Genomic DNA, 18,317 nt, shown 5'->3' with positions numbered 1-18,317 from the left:
ATATAGGGCAAGTACAGAATAGAACCTAAATCTCTCGAGCTCCACTGAAAAGCTATGTTCACTGAGCGAAAGCCATGTTCTACTTTTCAAATGAGAAATGACCTGAAATGTCTTTCAATATTTGAAATAAACTTGATTTAAAAAAAAAAAAAAAAAAAAAAAATTAGAAGTCCACAAGCATTTCATATTGTTCTCTATTAATTTTCTTGCTCTTCTAACCTTGACTTGTTTTCCACTCTATGGGCTTGACCCACTCATGTTGCAGAAGGTGAACACTTGCTATGTTTTGCACATCTCATGGCACCAGTGTCCCCATCTGAGTGTACTTTCTGCTTCTGGGGCTCTGGTATGTTGCCAGGAAGCTGAATGTGGAACTACTCTTGATTTAAAAAAAACCCTGTTTACAGGGTATTCCAGCCTGGCTATAAACAGAAAGTACTGTTGGCAGAAAACAGGAAGGCTCTTCTCATAAGATTTCCTTAGTAAAGAAGTTTGGATGTTTATGCTAACTGAATATTTGGGCCTTTTGAGGTTCACTCTTCACTTACGAAGATACACAGAGTAACCCTTATTTGTTCCCATCCCCTTACTTGAGCCAATAATTTACTCCCTTTGCTGCAAACAGCCCTATGTTCCTTCTGTTTTTCTCCCAGAAACCTTTGCAAATCCTTCCTGCTGCTATATACAGTTCTTTCTCAGAAACCCTGTTCCAGGCTTCATTGTACTTGAACTGCTGTGCCATATTATATTTATATATGGTGAAATCCAGCATTCTGAGAACAGAGATCTTTTTATTTTCCAAGTGCAGTATATTTAGTCAATAAATAACAGCAACCTGGAAATAGCTCATGGCTAATATAATAGATTCAGTAGTCTTTAGCTGCTCAATTAATCTTGTCAAACTTTACCCTTTATAACAATCCCCAAAATATATATTTTTCATATTGTCAATTGGTATTATATTTTTTTCTACTCTCTTAAAAGCCACACCTGCCTTTCATGATCACAATTTGTACCATCTCCTGTGATTCTAAGATAAAAAGACAAGCAGTTGAATAAGCCACCCTAAATTTTTCAGATTTTAATTTTGCAGCAAGCTAAGGTGTATATATAAGGTATACCACCTTGATCTGGTAACTAATGATAATATTCTGCTGACTGACTTACAAACCCATGTTGTTTCTTAACCATTCATTAATTTGCTGATTTCAGACTTGCTTTCAGCTTTCATATAATTGTTAATCTCCCCATCCTAATTTTCCCCAGTCTGAAATTCATCATTGTACATCATTTAATGAGACATTTCTCCAGTCATCATTATTCTAGATCAATGGAAACAAATCCCTGTCTCCTGACTGGTTTAACTAAGTATCTTACGCATGACTGTCTTTCCAATTTGATCCAGTTTAACTGTCTGTTTTTTCCCTAACCACCTCCCTAATCTGCACAGAGAGATAGATATCTTAAGCCAAATTCTGTGAGGTTTCTCTTGTTTGTGCAAAGTGTTCTTGAACTAGTCAGTCGTCATGGCCAGACAAACAGCTTTAGAGGTTACACTGGCAGATAAAAAAGGGGCCCAGAGATGGAGGCTTCACTGCCCTCAGGGTCCTTGTTCACTTTCTTTGCTTGAGAAATTCAAAAGCTAATGAGACAGCACTGCTAGAGGCTAAATAAGAATAATCTGATCTTTAGGAAACAGTGACAAGCTTTCAACTCCAGTGATGGATTTGCATCAGTTTGTGTTTTTAAGGCTTTCTGTACAGAAAGAAGGCTAGTAAGCAACTTTTGGTAAAAGCTGACATCTTTCTTTTTGTTTTTAAATCCAACAGATTGGAGTATGGTTGTGCAGTTGGCAGTCCCCCATAAGACAGGATCTGAGGATGCAAACTTTGCTTCAAAGAGTTCACATCATGACCAGTGTAATGCAGGTTCAGAGTTTGGGTTCTTTATCACTGGGATGAAACTTTCTAAGGAGACTTTAAAATTAGAATCTGAATGAAACAAGGTGGTTTGCCATGTGAGGTGGGAGAGTTTCAAAGGGTGGGTGCTTTCATCTTTTAAAGCACTGGATTTGAACTCCATAGCAGTGGGTTTTGCCAGGAGTTCTTTTGTGACCTTTTCCTGATTCAGCTAAATGCCTGTTAACTTGAAGCATGTAAGCAGTTGCATTGGATTCAGTGAAATTATTCATGTGCTTAAATTTAAGCATGTGTAAATGCTTTCCCAAATCAGATATTAATTTATCTCCGCCTCAAACTCTTCAAATGTAAAAAGTGGAAAGTGTTCTCAAAGGATTCTTACTGTTTGAGATGTGCTCTGACACTATGGCAAAAAATAAATCCAGGTCAGCATGTTTACATAGAGCATAACAGTCTGTTTTCTCAGGAAGGGGAGAAAAATGTTGCTATTTTTCTATCTATTAGCGCTCTAAGTGATCCTCTTATCTCCCATTCTCACAGACAGTAGAGTGATCTCCCTCTCTCCCTCTCTCCTCTTTGGAAAGGATGTTTCATACATTAAATCCTCCTTAAAATATATTATAAGGAGGTATATACTCTAAAGGTCAAGTTTTATTCGTAGTCTGCAACAGGTTTTGGGATTCCCACTTATGTGCCAATAGGTAGCCTATTAGTTATCAAACAGATCCCAATAAAAGGAATTGCTTCCTGTATTTCACAATTTCTAGATTCCCAGCAAGATACAATTTCTTCTCTTGAACTGCCATCTTTAAAGCCCTAAATAATTTTCTCTCTGCAAGAAGTTTAGATGACAAATCAAAAAAGCTCATGCACTTGGGTGAATGTTAATAACTGTTTGTCACCTGTATTGCATTGCACTGGACAGAACAAAAGGAAATAATAATCTAATTTGTTTTCCTTCAAGAGTCTCATTTGTGATGTGTTACAGTGCCGCCTGGTGGACAACAAAAGATGATTTTTAATGACTTTTTTCCTTAAAACATTTTTACTGACAACTTAAATGTTATTGTATTTTTGTCTCTTTTTTTTTTTTTTGTATTAAAGTTGTTTGTTAATTTTATTAAAGTGAAGCCTAGAGGCTCCTGTCAGGTGGCAAAATCCCATTGTGTTAGTATTTACACCCCTGCCGTCCTGCCATGTACACATCTATGTACACAATACATACATACATTTTATTTTATTGATATGCGCACAATGGAGTAATTCCTGTTAATAAGGACGTTTCATATATCTGTCACTGGCTGAAATCATATAAGTAGTTTTATTTCCTCAAAATATAGGGAGTTAGATTCTGACTTGGAGTTGTACCTGGGTTGAATATTGCTCCATACACAAAACTCAATGCACTATAAAATACTTAACCTTTTTTTCTCTAACCCTTTAGACACTTTTTTTTTTGTTACATATTTAATTGTACCTACTTAGACCCCTAACTCAGTGACTGTGGGTGCATCTACATGAGGCACTTTACTGTGCAGTAGACTAATCTACTATACAGTAAAGGTATCACAGTCTACGCATGCAGGCCATTTACTGCACAGTAAATGAGGCTATTGTGAAGTTACCTAGTACCAGGTACTAGATTAACTGTGCAGTAGCACTCATGTAGATACTGACTGGGAACAAATTTGCTCCTGGCCAGTCTAGACAGCAGCCAGTGGCATGTCCGTACCGCACATGCGTGCTTGTAAGTAGCACTGCAGACCCCTCTGTGGTGGTGGATATGCTGCACATGAAGGCATTCCTTGTGCTGCTAATTTGCAGCATGCTAGAAAAAAGCACGCAGTAGCAGCATGTACTGCCTGAAACTGGATCATGGCCAGCCAGAGCCATGCTCTGGCTGCCAGCTAGGCTCCCCACTGCTGGATCACCACTGCTGGAGTCCTGGGAGGCCCTCAGGACTGCAGGTAAGGCTTCTGGGGCCAGCCCAGGTTCTGGCTCCAGCCTCCTCTACCCCACCTGGGGCAACTTGCTATATGCCAGAGTGTACATTGTACCTACTTAGACCTCTAACCAGGTGACTGTGGGTGCATCTACATGAGGATGTGCTCCAGGAGGTCACAGGGACAGGACCCGGTCCTGGAGGTCTGAGGTCTCAGTCCCTTGTTTTGGAGCTGCTCAGCAGCTGGAAGCCAATCAGTACCAGGACTAGGGAGCAATCTGCCCCCATCCAAGCTCCCAGCATGCAATTGGGATCTCTGGAGAGTGAGTGGGGGCTGGGAATCCAGCTTCTGCTTGCCCCCTGGAAAAGTTCTGCATGACATGGAGCTGGGAACTCTGGAGGGGCTGGGAACCCAAACAGGCAGCTTCTGGTGAGCTGTGTGCCCTCTTGCTTGGCAGGGAACTGGCTGGGATCTGTCCTGCAAGCGAGCCCACTGCTGAGTGGGCCACAGGGCTTGCCAGCAGCTGTCCTGCTTGTGGGACAGTTCCTGGCCAGCTCCCTGCTGAATGGGGGGCCTCACACCCAGGAGAGCTCCCTGGGGACTCCTTGCCAGGCAGGGAAGCTGCATTTAGTAGCTATGTGTCCTGATGTACACAGGGCCAAGAGAGCTCTGTCAGCTTCAGTGGTACCTGTCTCCTGACCCCATGCACTTCAGGTCCTATCCTGATGTGTGCAAGGGCCATGAAACAGATGCCACTGCAGCTGGCAGAGCTCTCTTGGTGCTGAGGGCATCAGGACTGGCTCTGTTCCCCTTGCTAGCCCCCAGTCTAGCACTCAGGGCAGCCTGGAGCTCCCTCTGGCTGTTGCAGGGGGACAGAGGATAGGAACAAATTTGCTCCCAACAGGGTACACTGCACATGTAAATGTCCCCAGTGGGCACATCTACACGTGCCCCTATGACGCCATTGTTACTGAGCTGTCATTTAGTACTTCTTTTAGGAAGTAGTAATTGATGGCGCAGTAATGGCTCTTACTGCAGCACTGTTACTGCACTGTGCTGGTGGTTGGCACATGGCTATTTTTAGCCTCTAGGTAGCTGTAACAGTGCTCTATACTGAGGGACTGCATCGCTACAGTGATGTCAGCAGGCACAAACTGTGAAGCCAGAGCTACACTATGTCGCTATAGTGCATTGCTACGGTGGCATAGCGTCTTGTGTAGATGAGCCCAATAAGCCTTAATACCATTAATAGCACATGTACATGTTCCCAGTGTCTGCATGTTGGGTGATTTCTTAGATGTCTAAACTGCTAACGTAGCAGGCACAGTTAATTGTACCCGAAGTTTTATATTGCTAGTCACTGGTTTACTTAGCTTTTAAAATTTAACTCTCACTGACCTTTATTTTAACTCTTTGTTAGATTATCTGTTTGAAGAAGCTGATTTAGCTAAAACAGAGCATACCCATACGTAGGTGCTCTTATTCTGGTCCAGTGAGCTTATTCCAGTTTAATTTAAACCAATTCCCAGAGGCTGAACCAAAATAACCCAACTTGAGTTCATAGAATCAAAGTAAGTTAGGGTTGGAAGGGACCTCGGGAGGTCATCTAGTCTAGTGCTTCTCAACCTTTTTTGTACCAGCTCCCATTTGTAACGTGGATAGACAATCCTGACTCGGTGTCTCTGCTGCCCCCTGCCTACAGGCCTCAGCCCCCCAGTGTGTGGGGCAGGAGGTGGGGGTAGGGCGTGGGGGCACCCAAGCAGCTCCTCACAGGCTGGAACTCTGCCAGCCTCCATGGGAAAAGCCACGGTTTCCCATATTTTTCTCCTTTAAAGGAGAATCTGTTTTTAAAGTTTGTTCGTGAACCTTTCAGATATTCCTGTGACCTACTTTTGGGTCTCTACCCACAGGTTGAAAAATACTGATCTAGTCCAACCCCCTGTCCAAAGCAGAACCAGCCCCAGTTAGATCATCCCAGCCAATGCTTTGTCCAGCTGGGTCTTGAAAACCTCTAAGGAAGGAGATTCCACCACCTCTCTGGGTAACCTGTTCCAGTGTTTTACTATCCTTCTAGTGAGAAAATTCTTCCTAATATCAAACCTAAACTTCCCTTCTGCAACTTGAGACCATTGCTGCTTGTTCTGTCATCTGCCACGACTGAGAACAGTTTAGCTCCATCATTTTTTGAACCCCCCTTCAGGTAGTTGAAGGCTGCTATTAAGTCCCCCCCCCCCCTTCAGTCTCCTCTACTCTAGGCTAAATAAACCCAGTTCCCTTAGTCTTTCCTAAAATCATGTTCCCCAGCTCCCTCACCATTTTTGTTGGTCTCTGCTAGACTCTCCAATATCTCCACATCCTTTCTGTAGTGGGGTGCCCAAAACTGAACACAGTACTCTAGATGTGGCCTCAGCAGTGCTGAATAGAGGGGAATAATCACTTCCCTTGGCCTACGGGCAACACACCTACCAATGTAGCCCAGTATGCTGCTAGCTTTCTGAGCTACAAGGGCACACTGCTGACTCATATTCAGCTTATTGTCCACTGCAACCCCAGGTCCTTTTCTGCAGAGCTGCTGCCCATCCAGTCATCCCCTAGGCTGTACTGGTGAATGGGATTGTTCCATCCTAAGTGCAGGACTTTTCACTTGTCTTTGTTGAACCTCATGAGATCCCTTTTTAGCCCAGTCCTCCAATTTGTGTGCATCTTTGTCTGACTCCTAGCCCCACCCTCCAGTGTATCTACTACTTCCCACGCTTGCTGCCATCTGCAAACTTGTTGAGGGTTCACTCTATGCCACCTTCCAGGTCATTGATGAAGACACTGAACAAAACCAGGCCCAGGACTGACCCCTGGGGCACTCCATTTGATACTGGCTCCTAGCTAGACATCAAGCCATTGGTTACTGAGCCTGATGCTCCAGCCAGGTTTCTATCTACTTTCAAGTCCATTCATCCAGCCCATACTTCCTTAGCTGTGAGAAAGTTGTGGAAGACCATATAAAAAGCCTTGCTAAAATCAAGGTACAAGACATCCACCAGTCACCCTGGATCCACAGAGCCAGTCACCTCATCATAGAAGGAAATCAGGTTGGTCAGGCATGACTTACACTTAGTGAATCCATGCTGACTGTTCTTTTTTTCCTCCAAGTGCTTAAAAATGGATTTTTCCAGAGACTGGGCTGAGGCTGACTGGTCTGTAGTTCCCTGGATCCTCCTTTTCCCTGTTCTTAAATATGGAAACCATTTGCCCTTTTCCAGTCATCCAGGACCTCTCCCAATCACCATGAGTTTTCAAAGATGATGGCCAATGCCTCTGCCATCACATCAGCCAGCTCCCTCTGCACCCTCGGGTGCATTTCGTTCAGCCCCCTGGACTTGTATATGTCTAATTTTTCTAAATAGTCCTTAACCTGTTCTTTTCCCACTGTTGGTTGCTCACCTCCTCCCCAAACTGTGCTGCCCGGTGCAGTAGTCTGGGAGCTGACCGTGCCTAAAATAGTTGAAATAGTGTCCACACAAAATTTTACAGTTTAAAATTATAAATTAAACAGGTGAAACACAGCTTGTAAGAACCCTCTTGAAAAGCACATTATGAAGTGGAGCAGATTTTTTTTGTGTGTCCCCATTTACCATGTTTGGAAGCTGCTGTTAAAAATAGTGTCCATTGGCAAGATTGTATTTGGTTTTTGTGGCTATTATTAAAAGTGTTTTAACAAAGTCATTATCCAGCACACTACCCAGCCTGGCCATCTTACCTGTTGTCACTTTAAAAAAAGTGCTTTAAAACTGTTTCATCCTAGTAGAAAATGCAACGTGAGAGAGGATTTACCTTATTCCCTCCCTCCCCTACTTCCTTATTCATCATGATACCTCATTCTGGGCGTTCTTCTTAGCTTTCATTTCATGTGAATGCTATTTAGATAAGGAATCTGGTGACTTTTCATCTGTCCACACTTTTGTTTCATTAGCTGAATACAAAACTATGAAAGAGATGTTGTACAATTTCAAGGCAAGTGATCCAGAAATCCCCAAAGTCACAAAATGGATGTATTTTAAGTAAGGATTTTAATTCACTTGAACATTGAAATGAAGAAGTTCTGTTTCTGGCATCTAGAACCAAGGGAATTTATATGACTGAATTAAGAAAAGCAGCATTCCGGCAGATGAATCTGTTGTTCAAGTTATGAAGAACGTCTACCTGTGGAATTGCAAGCTAACCAGTTTTGTTTCTTTTTGCTACGCGTTGATTTCTACAGCACATTGCACTTTCTCAGACAATTGTCAGAACTTATGTGCAAGTAGTGTGGTAAGTTCTGGGAAAAAAAACTGTGCTTAAGTCATTGAAGCATGCTTCAGTTGCTACGCCTTTAGAATTTTTAACTGCAAGACACTTTATTCAAAATTGCATTTAAAGAATATGTGGGTAAAAGTGGGGAGTGAGGTCTGATGTGTTTATATTTGAATTTGGAGTGAGACATTAATTTCATGCTTATTAAAATTTAACCTAGTAAATTACAGTGTATATGAATGCTCTTTATTTTCTGTTATAATGACTCCTCAGGTCACTGTAAAAAGAAGAGAACACAGAAAAGAAATATATGTTTTCTCAGTTTATTCATTTATTACATTTATAATCTATCCTATCCAAAATTCTCAAGGCAGCTATATAAACCCTTGGCCAGATCCTTTCCATTAATTAAGCAACTAAGTGCGATCCTACTCCCATGTGAAAAAATGTTAATATTCCTAGCTGTAAGACTAAGTCACAGAAAGTACTGAGCTGGAGGAGAACCCATTCACCTTTTATGTTAACTTTTTTTTTCAGGGTTTTGAAAAGGACAGATGGAATACCATCACACTTGGGAATCTAAATCCATTTAAGTGCCTAATGGCTGGAATAGGATCTAGCTCTCTGACTGTTCATGTAGAATCCACCCGTCAGTTTAAACTGCTAGTCATATCAGTTTTTCATGGTGCAATAGGGGAGGGTAAAATCTTTAAAAAATAGAAAAAATCAATTGTGATGTTAATTGTAAAATTATAAAAAATGTTAGTAGAACTAAGGCCAGGAGCAGTATCAAAACTGGATTAACTTTTTAATTATCTAGGTTTTTTAACTGTTAATTTCTCCTTAAGAAAAAAAGCGGGTTGTTAGATATTTGGTCTAATGCTTTCTTGGTGTTCCTTTGAGTAGTGAAGGGAACTTTATTAGTATTTCTTCTACTGATGCATAAAGAAGATAAGCCAAAACCTTTTTGAAACTGATTAAATATGTTTCAAACTTTTAGTAATTAAGTGCCTGTTATTATATGATTCAGATGAGGCTGTTATCTAGAAGACCATGTACCTTGTCTTTGTAGAAATGACATTGTGTGCCTTGTATTAGTAATGCAGAATATAGTAGAAATGGACATGAAATGTACAAAACGGACGACTTGGTGCACTATATTATTCCATTTAGGACTGACCACTCTTTGTTTCTGTCACACAAACCAGCTCCAACGAGAAAGAAAGGGTTAATCATTTTTTCTGTTATGACCCTAGGATGTAATGATGATTTTTAACAAAGATTATTGGTTTATTTTTAAATGAATGAGAAATGTTTGGTCAGTTATCATATCAGCTATGTAGTAGATGACCATTGATACTTTGGGATCATGGGGTATGCAGGAGAGGTCGCCCAGACGGTTCACAAATTCACCTAGGCAGGAATATGGGGAAGTGGAAGCTACCCAGACCTTCCATCCCCCCTTGGATTATTGAGACAGAATCTAAAGGCCAGGCCAAGTTTGCATGTGTGGTGCCTTGATGTCTGTAGTTATGTATACAACTAGGAATCAAACCCAGGTCACCCATGTAGCAGACAAGTAGCCTACCACTTAACCACAACAGCAGGGTATAGTAACTCTGAAAGACAGGTACTCAAATGAGAAGAAAAAAATCTGGTCTCAGGACCAGTACAGATTAAATCCTCCATTCCCCAAAGAATATGTGCGTATTCACACTGTGTTTTGGCTGTTTTGGACTGGAAAGAAGTTCATAACCACTGCTGAATTATATGGCCCTTATTTGCATACCTTTGCATGTACACTCAATTTTAGCCATGAGCACAGGCCAATGCTTACAGTTAAATACCTGCATACATGTTTGTAAGATCAGGCCTATGTCAGTGTGTCCCAGACTCTTTCACACCTGTTAGGAAGTGCCTGGACTTAGGTTTCACGCAAGGCTCTTTGGGAAAAAGGATTTTAGTTTTGAGGCATTTGGGGCATCAGAAGAGGATACGTTAGGAAGCAAAGTCTAAGTCAGTAAAAAGGAGGTAGGAGCAAAGGCATTTAATTTAAAGAAACAAAATCTGAACATGCTTCCCAAGAAGGTTGGATCCACTAGGTTTTATGCTATTTGTGCTCCAGGTGTCTTTATTAAGCTCAACAAGTCAGAATCAGGAGGCAAAGGGTTGAGATAACTATTGACTCCAGCTGATTCCACCAACTTCAGGAACCTTAATTCACTTCAAGTATCAAGCAAGTGAAAATCAGATGATGTGTCAGCAATAATTTAAAAACTGGAAAACAATTTAATAAAGGAAGGACATGCTGATATTTGCTGCATTTACTCAAGGAAATTCTTTGTAAAAAGCTGTGTTTTTCATTTATAGGAAGGAGAGCTTGCCATTAATAACCTTTGCAATGTTAGTGACATCACCAGAGCTGTGAGTAATAGTTTGCTTTGATAATGATATATTATTGATGTTTAAATAACCAGGGTGCAATGGTCACAATTTTTGCTTACACCTTTGTACTGTGAGTCATATCAAGACTTGGTATAAATGGATGCAACTAAATTACTAGCAGAGGGGAGAAAACTATTTACAACAGACCTGAATATGGCCCATGTAGGCCCTTGCTGTTTCCAGAGAACTTGCTGAAGGGGAGTATAGACTTTGTTTCCTCGTCTGTTGACATTCAGATCTGCAAACTTTGGACTGAAGATGTTTTTGAGGTTATTTAGGTTCTCATCAGAATTGGTGTTTCCATGAGATGCTCATAATCAATACCACTCTAGTCAGGGTATTCTAGCACAGGGTTGTCAAACTCATCCATCCCTGTGGGCCAAATTCAGGCTGCTGGGCTGGTTTGCAGCCGGATCGGGACCAACCCCCTGTGTGGAATGCAGCACCCACAGCCCTGGGTCCAGCCCACATGCTGCATGCTGCGCGTGCTGGGCCCACTCCAGGCTTACCCTGCATGTATTGTGCAGGCTGCATCACTAGACTGGCACTGCTGCACATGGTATGTGACCAGACTGGCCCCAGAGCACAGAGCTGGTCTGTCACAGGCACTGAATGCAACACGTGGGGCCAGGGCCAGGAACCATGCTTGCCCCATGTGGTGTGTGGGGTCAGTTCAGAAACCCATGGGCAGGATCATACAGCTCCATTGGCTGGATCCGGCCTGCAGGCTGCATTTAAAACCCCTGGTGTAGTATGTTGAAAATAAGGCCCATTTTACTTCCTTATTAATTTGATAGGAAGAAACTGAAAACACATTTTTAAAAGCTCTGTGTTAGACTTTTGCAGAGTTCTAAACATTCAGGTTTGTACTGAAGATCCTTGTACGTCAACATACATTTTTGATGGGGAGGGGCTGATTCTTCTGAAAGGCCAACAGCCTTTAGCCAATATGCCCTAGAAGATAACTAGCACAATTCCCCCTCAGGATCCCATGTGCTCTGAAGAAGGCCTATTATCACACAGGTTCTGGGTGAATGTAGAATTTAATCACCAATGGTATTGACAATTATATAGAGCATCCTTTCAGGACAGGACTCAGGTGGGCTTGCTTGCTTTATGGTTCTTTATTGTCGTACTGCTTACTGGACATATAAACCCACCTCCAACCCAATTCTGCTGAGATTCCATGCAGGCAGGCAACACTCACAGTTTTCTTTGAGATCTGACATATTTGGTGTTTTTGTTAAGGCCCTGGCCTGTGGAGTCAGATCAGACATCCTCATTTTTTTAAAGTAGATTGTAGTCTTCACAGTGACAAAGAAAACAATGACATATAATGAATCTGAAAGGCTTAGAGCTAGAAGGCAAACAAAAAGAATCCAATTTTTAAAATACAATTTATGATTTTTAATGCAAATTTCATTTTTTTTGAATGTCTGGGGCTGGTAATACTTATTTTTCAAATCTGGTCCTTACCTCTGCAAGCCAGGCATGGCACAGAATAAGAAATGGATAGAGCATTGACTCCATCCTCTGGCAGCTAAGTGCTTCATGTTGGGAATTAATTTTTCCTTTCCTACAGCAAGAATGAACTGGGGCTTTCTTAGCCAGAAATCAGTCTATGGTCTGTTTCTGGAGGAACAGATCTCTGCATGGAGGTGTGCAGCTTGGTACTGCCTCTACAGTTTCTACATACCAAATTATGCAATAGATTTGTTTAATCAGTCATATATTTTAAACTAGGTTTTAAACATTTGGATGGACATTTGGGTACTTTCCTTGTCTTAGTCTTGTAACTAAAGTGACTATTTAGCCTCACAAAAACCTCCCTTTTTATAAACAGGGAGCTAAAACTATGGGAAACTAAGTGATTTGCCCCAGATTACACCAGAAGTCTTGCCAGAGTGTAGAACTGAACCCAGGTTTACCACTTCTGTCCTAACACCAAATGCACTGGTACTAGATCATTGTCTTTTTTCTTTGCCTACTGAACTACCTTTTAAGTATTTAGTATTCACTGTCTTTTTTACAGTGCACACAGGGCTGTCAATTTTGGAATGCAACAGTACAAGAAAATTGCCCGCTGAAATGTGTAAGTATGTTATTCATCATGGTTCCACTTCATACATTCAGATTTCCTCTGGGAAATTATTCAAATGTATTTTACCAAACCAGACTTTTTTATAACAAAAAATTGTAACAGCCACCATTTGTTTTCCATGTAAGTTTGTACATTTCCTGTTGGAATATGTAACATAATTCTACTAATCTGAAGTTCCTAAATAGAGTGCACTGAACTTGGAAAACAGCTGTTTTTGGCATAGGTCAGTGACTCTTAGTCAGGGTGCTGCAGCACCTAAGGGTGCTAGGAGATCCCATAAAGACTGCCATGCTGCCCAGTACCTAAGTACGTATGAGTAGGTAAATACTTTCCTTCTTTAACCTGCTCCAGCTAGACAATGGCACCCATGTGCTGCCTCTAGGGATTGCTGCTGCTGCCCTTCCTTCCCCTCTCTCTGCCCCTGTAAGTCCCAAAAGGGGCTTTCAGTCTATGAGAATTACTAGTATTCAGCATCTTTCAGTATCAGACCTGTTAAGCCTGTCCCACATTTGCATGCACCTATAAATACAGCACAAGGCATCTCTATATTTCCCACCTTTAAACAACAGCATATACATACAAATTACCAAAAGATTTTAGAAAATTGTTCATGAAACATTTAATGTCATTTTCCTCCATTGAGGTAGTCCCTCTCTTTCTGCACAACTGGAACTCATTTGGACTTGCCGTCATTCAAATCCTGGCCTTACATATTTATTTTGATTTTTTTCTTTTTTCAACCATTTGCAACTGATAGGCTTTTGCAGGTTATATTGTGCTGCAGGAACTGCTTCATTAATTTATGCTATATTATTTGGACTATCGCGATATTGTGAGATTGTATATTTATTCTGATAGTATTTCTTTGTGTTTGCTCCTCTACAGAACCACACCTACATTAGAGCATGTGAGGTAAGATAAATGCCAGGAAGATCAAAGCAAAGGCTCTAAAAATCATTTCAATGTTTAAAATCTGTGCACAACAGAATTAAACACAATTAACATGTAAAACATCCAGGATTTTGATTATGTAGTCCAAGCCCTAAAACTGCAGAATAATCCCTTCTTGAAAGAGTTGTGTCTAAGGATATATCTACAGACTGCAGCGTATGATGGAGTGTTTAACCTCTTGATATTAATCATTGCATATATTTTTATAATTGTGCCTACAGGTATTCCCCAAGATAAGGGTCCCAATACAAAATGGACTGTATATCCATGCAGCTAGATGACAGTTCAGGCTAGATTCCATTCCATGTTTAGACATCTAAGTGGATTTAGTATTCCCAAGTGCAATTTCACCCTGTTCAAGTTCCTGAAAATCCCCTAATGCATCGGAAACGCATCTGATTGAATCAGAAAAGAGCAGCGAGAACAAGAAGGAGGACCCCATCCATCTTTTGCATTAAATGTTTTTTCAGGGACTCAAGCAGGGTGGAATAGAATCACACTTAGGCATCCAGATCCACTTAACGAGCTTAATAGGTAAAATAAAATTGGACTCTTTGGGTCCTAAAAAGTCCTCAGCTGAAGCAGACAAACATGCAAAGGAAGTATTGTAATCTTCATTTTACAGACTGTGAACTGTCACTGAGGGGAAACTTTTCAAAAGAGCCTAATTGACCCATGTCCTATTTTTAAGTGATTAGTTACATCTATACTGCCTCTCTATCCAGACCATGAACACTTTTGAGAAGTTCTCATCAAAATCCAGCAATTCAGCAAGGTAGACAGCTTAGAGGGTCCTGAGCACATGGCCCAGGCACATGTTTAGGATACCTGTAAGCCATCTATTCTGCCTAATTGGATACGCACGGATTAGGAAAGGGTGGGAGTTGCTTATTTCTCACTGGTGGTCCTGGTCTTAGTAGGGAGATGGTGCAGGCAGGCATGGCCTGAGTATCACCGGGCATGCATGTCTACACATGTGCTTTAATGCACAGTAGCTTATTTTACTGTGCATTAAAGCATCACGTAAAAAAAATGCAGTTATATTCACACGCAGTAAAATAGGCTACTGTGCATTAGGCATCACTAAAAAACCATGCACATTCATTACTTGGACTCTGGGGGCGGGGCACAGCGATCACCTGCAGGCGGTGGCAGGGGCATGGTGGCGGGGAGCGGGGAGCTCTTGCCAGCATCCACTGTGGTGTCGGCAGGGGTGGTGGGGGGATGGTGAGTGCCAACCAGCGGTCAGCAACTACCTACAGCTGCTGGCGACAGCTTCTCTTATGGCACTGCCAATCTCAGGGGGTGGACGTGCACCTGTGTGCACCCCCTACACATTCCCAGTGGCTCCAGGTTTTGCTTTATTCTGTTTTGTCTAGACTTATCTCTATTGCAAAATCCTGTGATATTCAAAAGCTGAAGATAATAAATATTCCAGCTTTACTAGTTCTTTTCACACAGGAAACATTTATCAAGTAATAATTAACTTTTGCATCAGCAAAATGTGACGCATTAGGCATATTATAGTGGGTGGACTTTTTTCTTTTTTTTTGGTAATGGTCTATGGCTTCATGGTATATACTTCCTGAAGTTCATGGAAACTGATAAGAGAGAACTGCCTTAGCAATTAATTTCCAATAATTTAGAGGCAGATATATAACTATTATGCTTCAAACTACATGAACAGGCAGTAGGCCAATCTCAAGTACAAAGCAGAGACTTATTGCTTTATTAAAGGCATTAAGGAAGTGACTTTTTTGTTTTGCTCTTAATAGCAACGTAAAACATTTCCAAGTAAAAGATCTTTGTCATAGAAAGACAAACTGTACAAACATTGGCAATTATGTTTCTGTTCTTGGCACCATGAGGAGGCTAAGCCTGTATAAACTCTCAGCGGCAGCCTTACTAGATGTCTTAGGCTTTGACAGTCAAGAATGGGTAGCTTTTCTTTTTAAATGTACATGCACCTGCTGGTTTACAACACTTTGAATAACTTGTCATGAAACTAATTCAGAACACGTTTTCTCCAGTTCCTCTTGATTTCATGTTCTTTTTCCTCTTCCTTACAGATATCCCTTAACTGCAATAGGCCCAAACTTAATTTTTGCTCTTGCTGAGGAGTTTAATAAAGGGACGAACTTTTTAAGCTAAAACTTGCCATCTATTTACAATGATACTGAGAAAAAGTTGTTTATTAACCATTCATGGCGAATGCTGCTTAATGGAACAGATTCTGCTTATGGAGCCTTTTGCCACGTTGGGTAGCCTTATACCCTGAATGTTCTGACTGAGTTTATTAGGACTATTACTGGGAAAAGGCACTGCTCAACAGGAGCAGAAGTATTTGAATCCAGTTTAAGTTGGAACTACCTTACATAGTGTATGTTGCATACACTGAGTAGTAATGCTACAATGTTTCTGTAGAATTCTTCATTGCAGTATCTGAGCACATCACATCGAGGTGGCCTCAAAAGGTCCCTGTGATAGGCACCCAATTTTACACAATGGAAATTCAGACATGCAGAGATTCCTATAATTTAATAGGAATCATAGAAATTTAGGGCTTCAAAGGACCTTTGGGAGACATCTAGTCCATTAGTCCTGCATTGAGACAGGATTAAGTGTACTCAGACCAGGTATCTAACTTCTTCTTAGAAACGTGTAATGAGGGGAATCTAAAATCTCCCTTCATGGTTTGTTTCAGTAGCTTTGTAGTTAGAAAGATTTTCCTAGCTTCTATCTGAACCATTTTTCCTGTAATTAAGCAATAGATAATATATTCTCCTATTCCAGAGAACATGAAGAATGGATCCCAATTCCCTTCACAGCAAGCTCTTGCATGCTAAAATATGGTTATCTTGTCTCTTGCTTTAGCCTTCTTTTTTTCTAAAGTAAGAAAATGCACAATTGTTCCATCATATATCATATTTTCAAATCATATTTTTGTGCTCTCCCCTGGTATCGCCAATTTGTCTCCATAATTCTTATTATGTGGTGCCGAAAACCACACGCAGCACTCCAGCTGAAAAGTGTAAAATAGATAACTTCCTTTTTTCTTAAAAATGACACTCTACTCCTACTTTTTTGAAAGTGTTACATTGTTGACCCATATTTAGTTTGTGATGTATTCTATCCCTAAGATCCTTTTATATCAGGATTAGGGAGCATTATGGGCATAAGGAACAGTGAGAAAGGCAAGGCTCAGTGACTAGAACTATCGCAAGGCTCAGTGACTATCACAAATTATTAAAAAAATGGGCAATATCCTGTTTTGCTTACTTAGATATTTTTAATGGAGTCCAGTGAAAAGCTATCAGGATTTGGTCCCACACATTGCAGGAAATAGGCAATAAAGGAAAAACAATGCCTGATTAAGTGCCAGTTAGAAAAACTCTCACTCCTGCTAGCAGACTTTTGCATTAAACCTATGGTACCATTATTTTGAGACAGAAGCATCCATCCATACTAATACCATAAAAGTAATTGTGTTCAATCAAGAAAACCTACAGTATTGATACTAAACTAAAGATCTGTATGTTTTATTCAGAGAATTTCCTGCAAGTTTGGCTGCAGCTGTGCAGAGGATGCTTATGGCATTAAAATACAGGGTAAGCATGAACATATTGTTGAGGAGTAATTCATAGTTTGTGGAACTCTTTTCTAAGACTACCAGGGCAAGTCTACATGTGTACATTTACTGCGCAGTAACCAAAATTATTGCATAGTATGGGCGCGCGTCTACACGTGTATACTCTTACCGCACAGCAAATATTGTGACTTACACTGACTTGACTGTAAATTTGATACCTACATTACCTGCTCAGTAACAAAGATGTAGATGCCTAGTAACACTGCGTGTGTGGATTGATTTGGGATTAACTTTAGTCCCAAGACAGTCCACGCACAGCGTTAAAGTGCTTTAACACCTGCATGTGTAGACACCTGGCCTATTCCTGCTTGTTACGCAGTAATTTACTGCACAGTAAATTTAAGATACACCCCCATTTTACTTTATCTAGTTTTGTGTGAGCAAAGTCAGGAGTATATTGCAATTTTCTGATTCCTATATAGATATTGTACTCAAAAGATGAACAGTCCTATTATTGTTTTCAGCTTAAAAATAGAGAAAGAGATATTGTGTTACACTAAATATATTTTTAGCACCACGAATTTCAAAATCCTTGAATCAAAGCGCAGAGAATTAGAGAAGGATTTTCAAAAGCACTCAGCTTCACCATATCTGCATCAGTGATAAAAAATCTCTTTGACTTCAGTGGAACAGTTAGATCAATACTGAGCACTTTTGAAAATCTTACTCCTAGAAATCTACTGTTTCTTTCTTGTTTGAATTAAACAATGTAAGGATGGCTTCAAAGGTTTCATTATAGTCTTTTGTTGGCCTGCTGATCATGAAAAGAATATTTAATTTATGTTTCAGTATGAGGCCTATCATTTGTTCCCAAAGCAACCAGTTTCATACTTTTTTTGGGTATGCATCTTTTCTGTATTTTTAATGGTTTTATAGCTACCTGTTACATTAGGGTACCTGGGGTAGAGACACATTTACCTTACCTTTACCAAGCATACCAGGAGCCTCCTCACCAAAGTACTGCTATTTCAGTGTAACATCAGAGAATGTTGCTTTATTATGATACTTCACAGAAACTACCA

At 40.6% G+C, this 18,317-nt stretch overlaps 1 protein-coding gene across 1 annotated transcript in view; it reads left to right on the top strand.

Annotated features, from left to right (window-relative positions):
• Positions 1 to 18,317, top strand: part of ROS1 (ROS proto-oncogene 1, receptor tyrosine kinase) — a 139,838-nt gene that overhangs the window by 9,187 nt on the left and 112,334 nt on the right. Inside the window, exons 4-6 of the mRNA XM_090032152.1 lie at positions 10,520 to 10,573; positions 13,581 to 13,607; positions 17,194 to 17,254. Of these exons, the coding sequence (XP_089888278.1) occupies positions 10,520 to 10,573; positions 13,581 to 13,607; positions 17,194 to 17,254 (142 nt within the window). The remainder of the gene's footprint in view (positions 1 to 10,519; positions 10,574 to 13,580; positions 13,608 to 17,193; positions 17,255 to 18,317) is intronic.

The sequence above is a fragment of the Crocodylus siamensis genome, chromosome 1 (genome assembly GCF_052110815.1).
Source record: "Crocodylus siamensis isolate JL-2025a chromosome 1, ASM5211081v1, whole genome shotgun sequence".
In the NCBI taxonomy this organism is placed as follows: Eukaryota; Metazoa; Chordata; order Crocodylia; family Crocodylidae; genus Crocodylus; species Crocodylus siamensis.
Note: the sequence above shows the minus strand (reverse complement) of the source record. Positions and strands in the feature narration are given on the sequence as shown.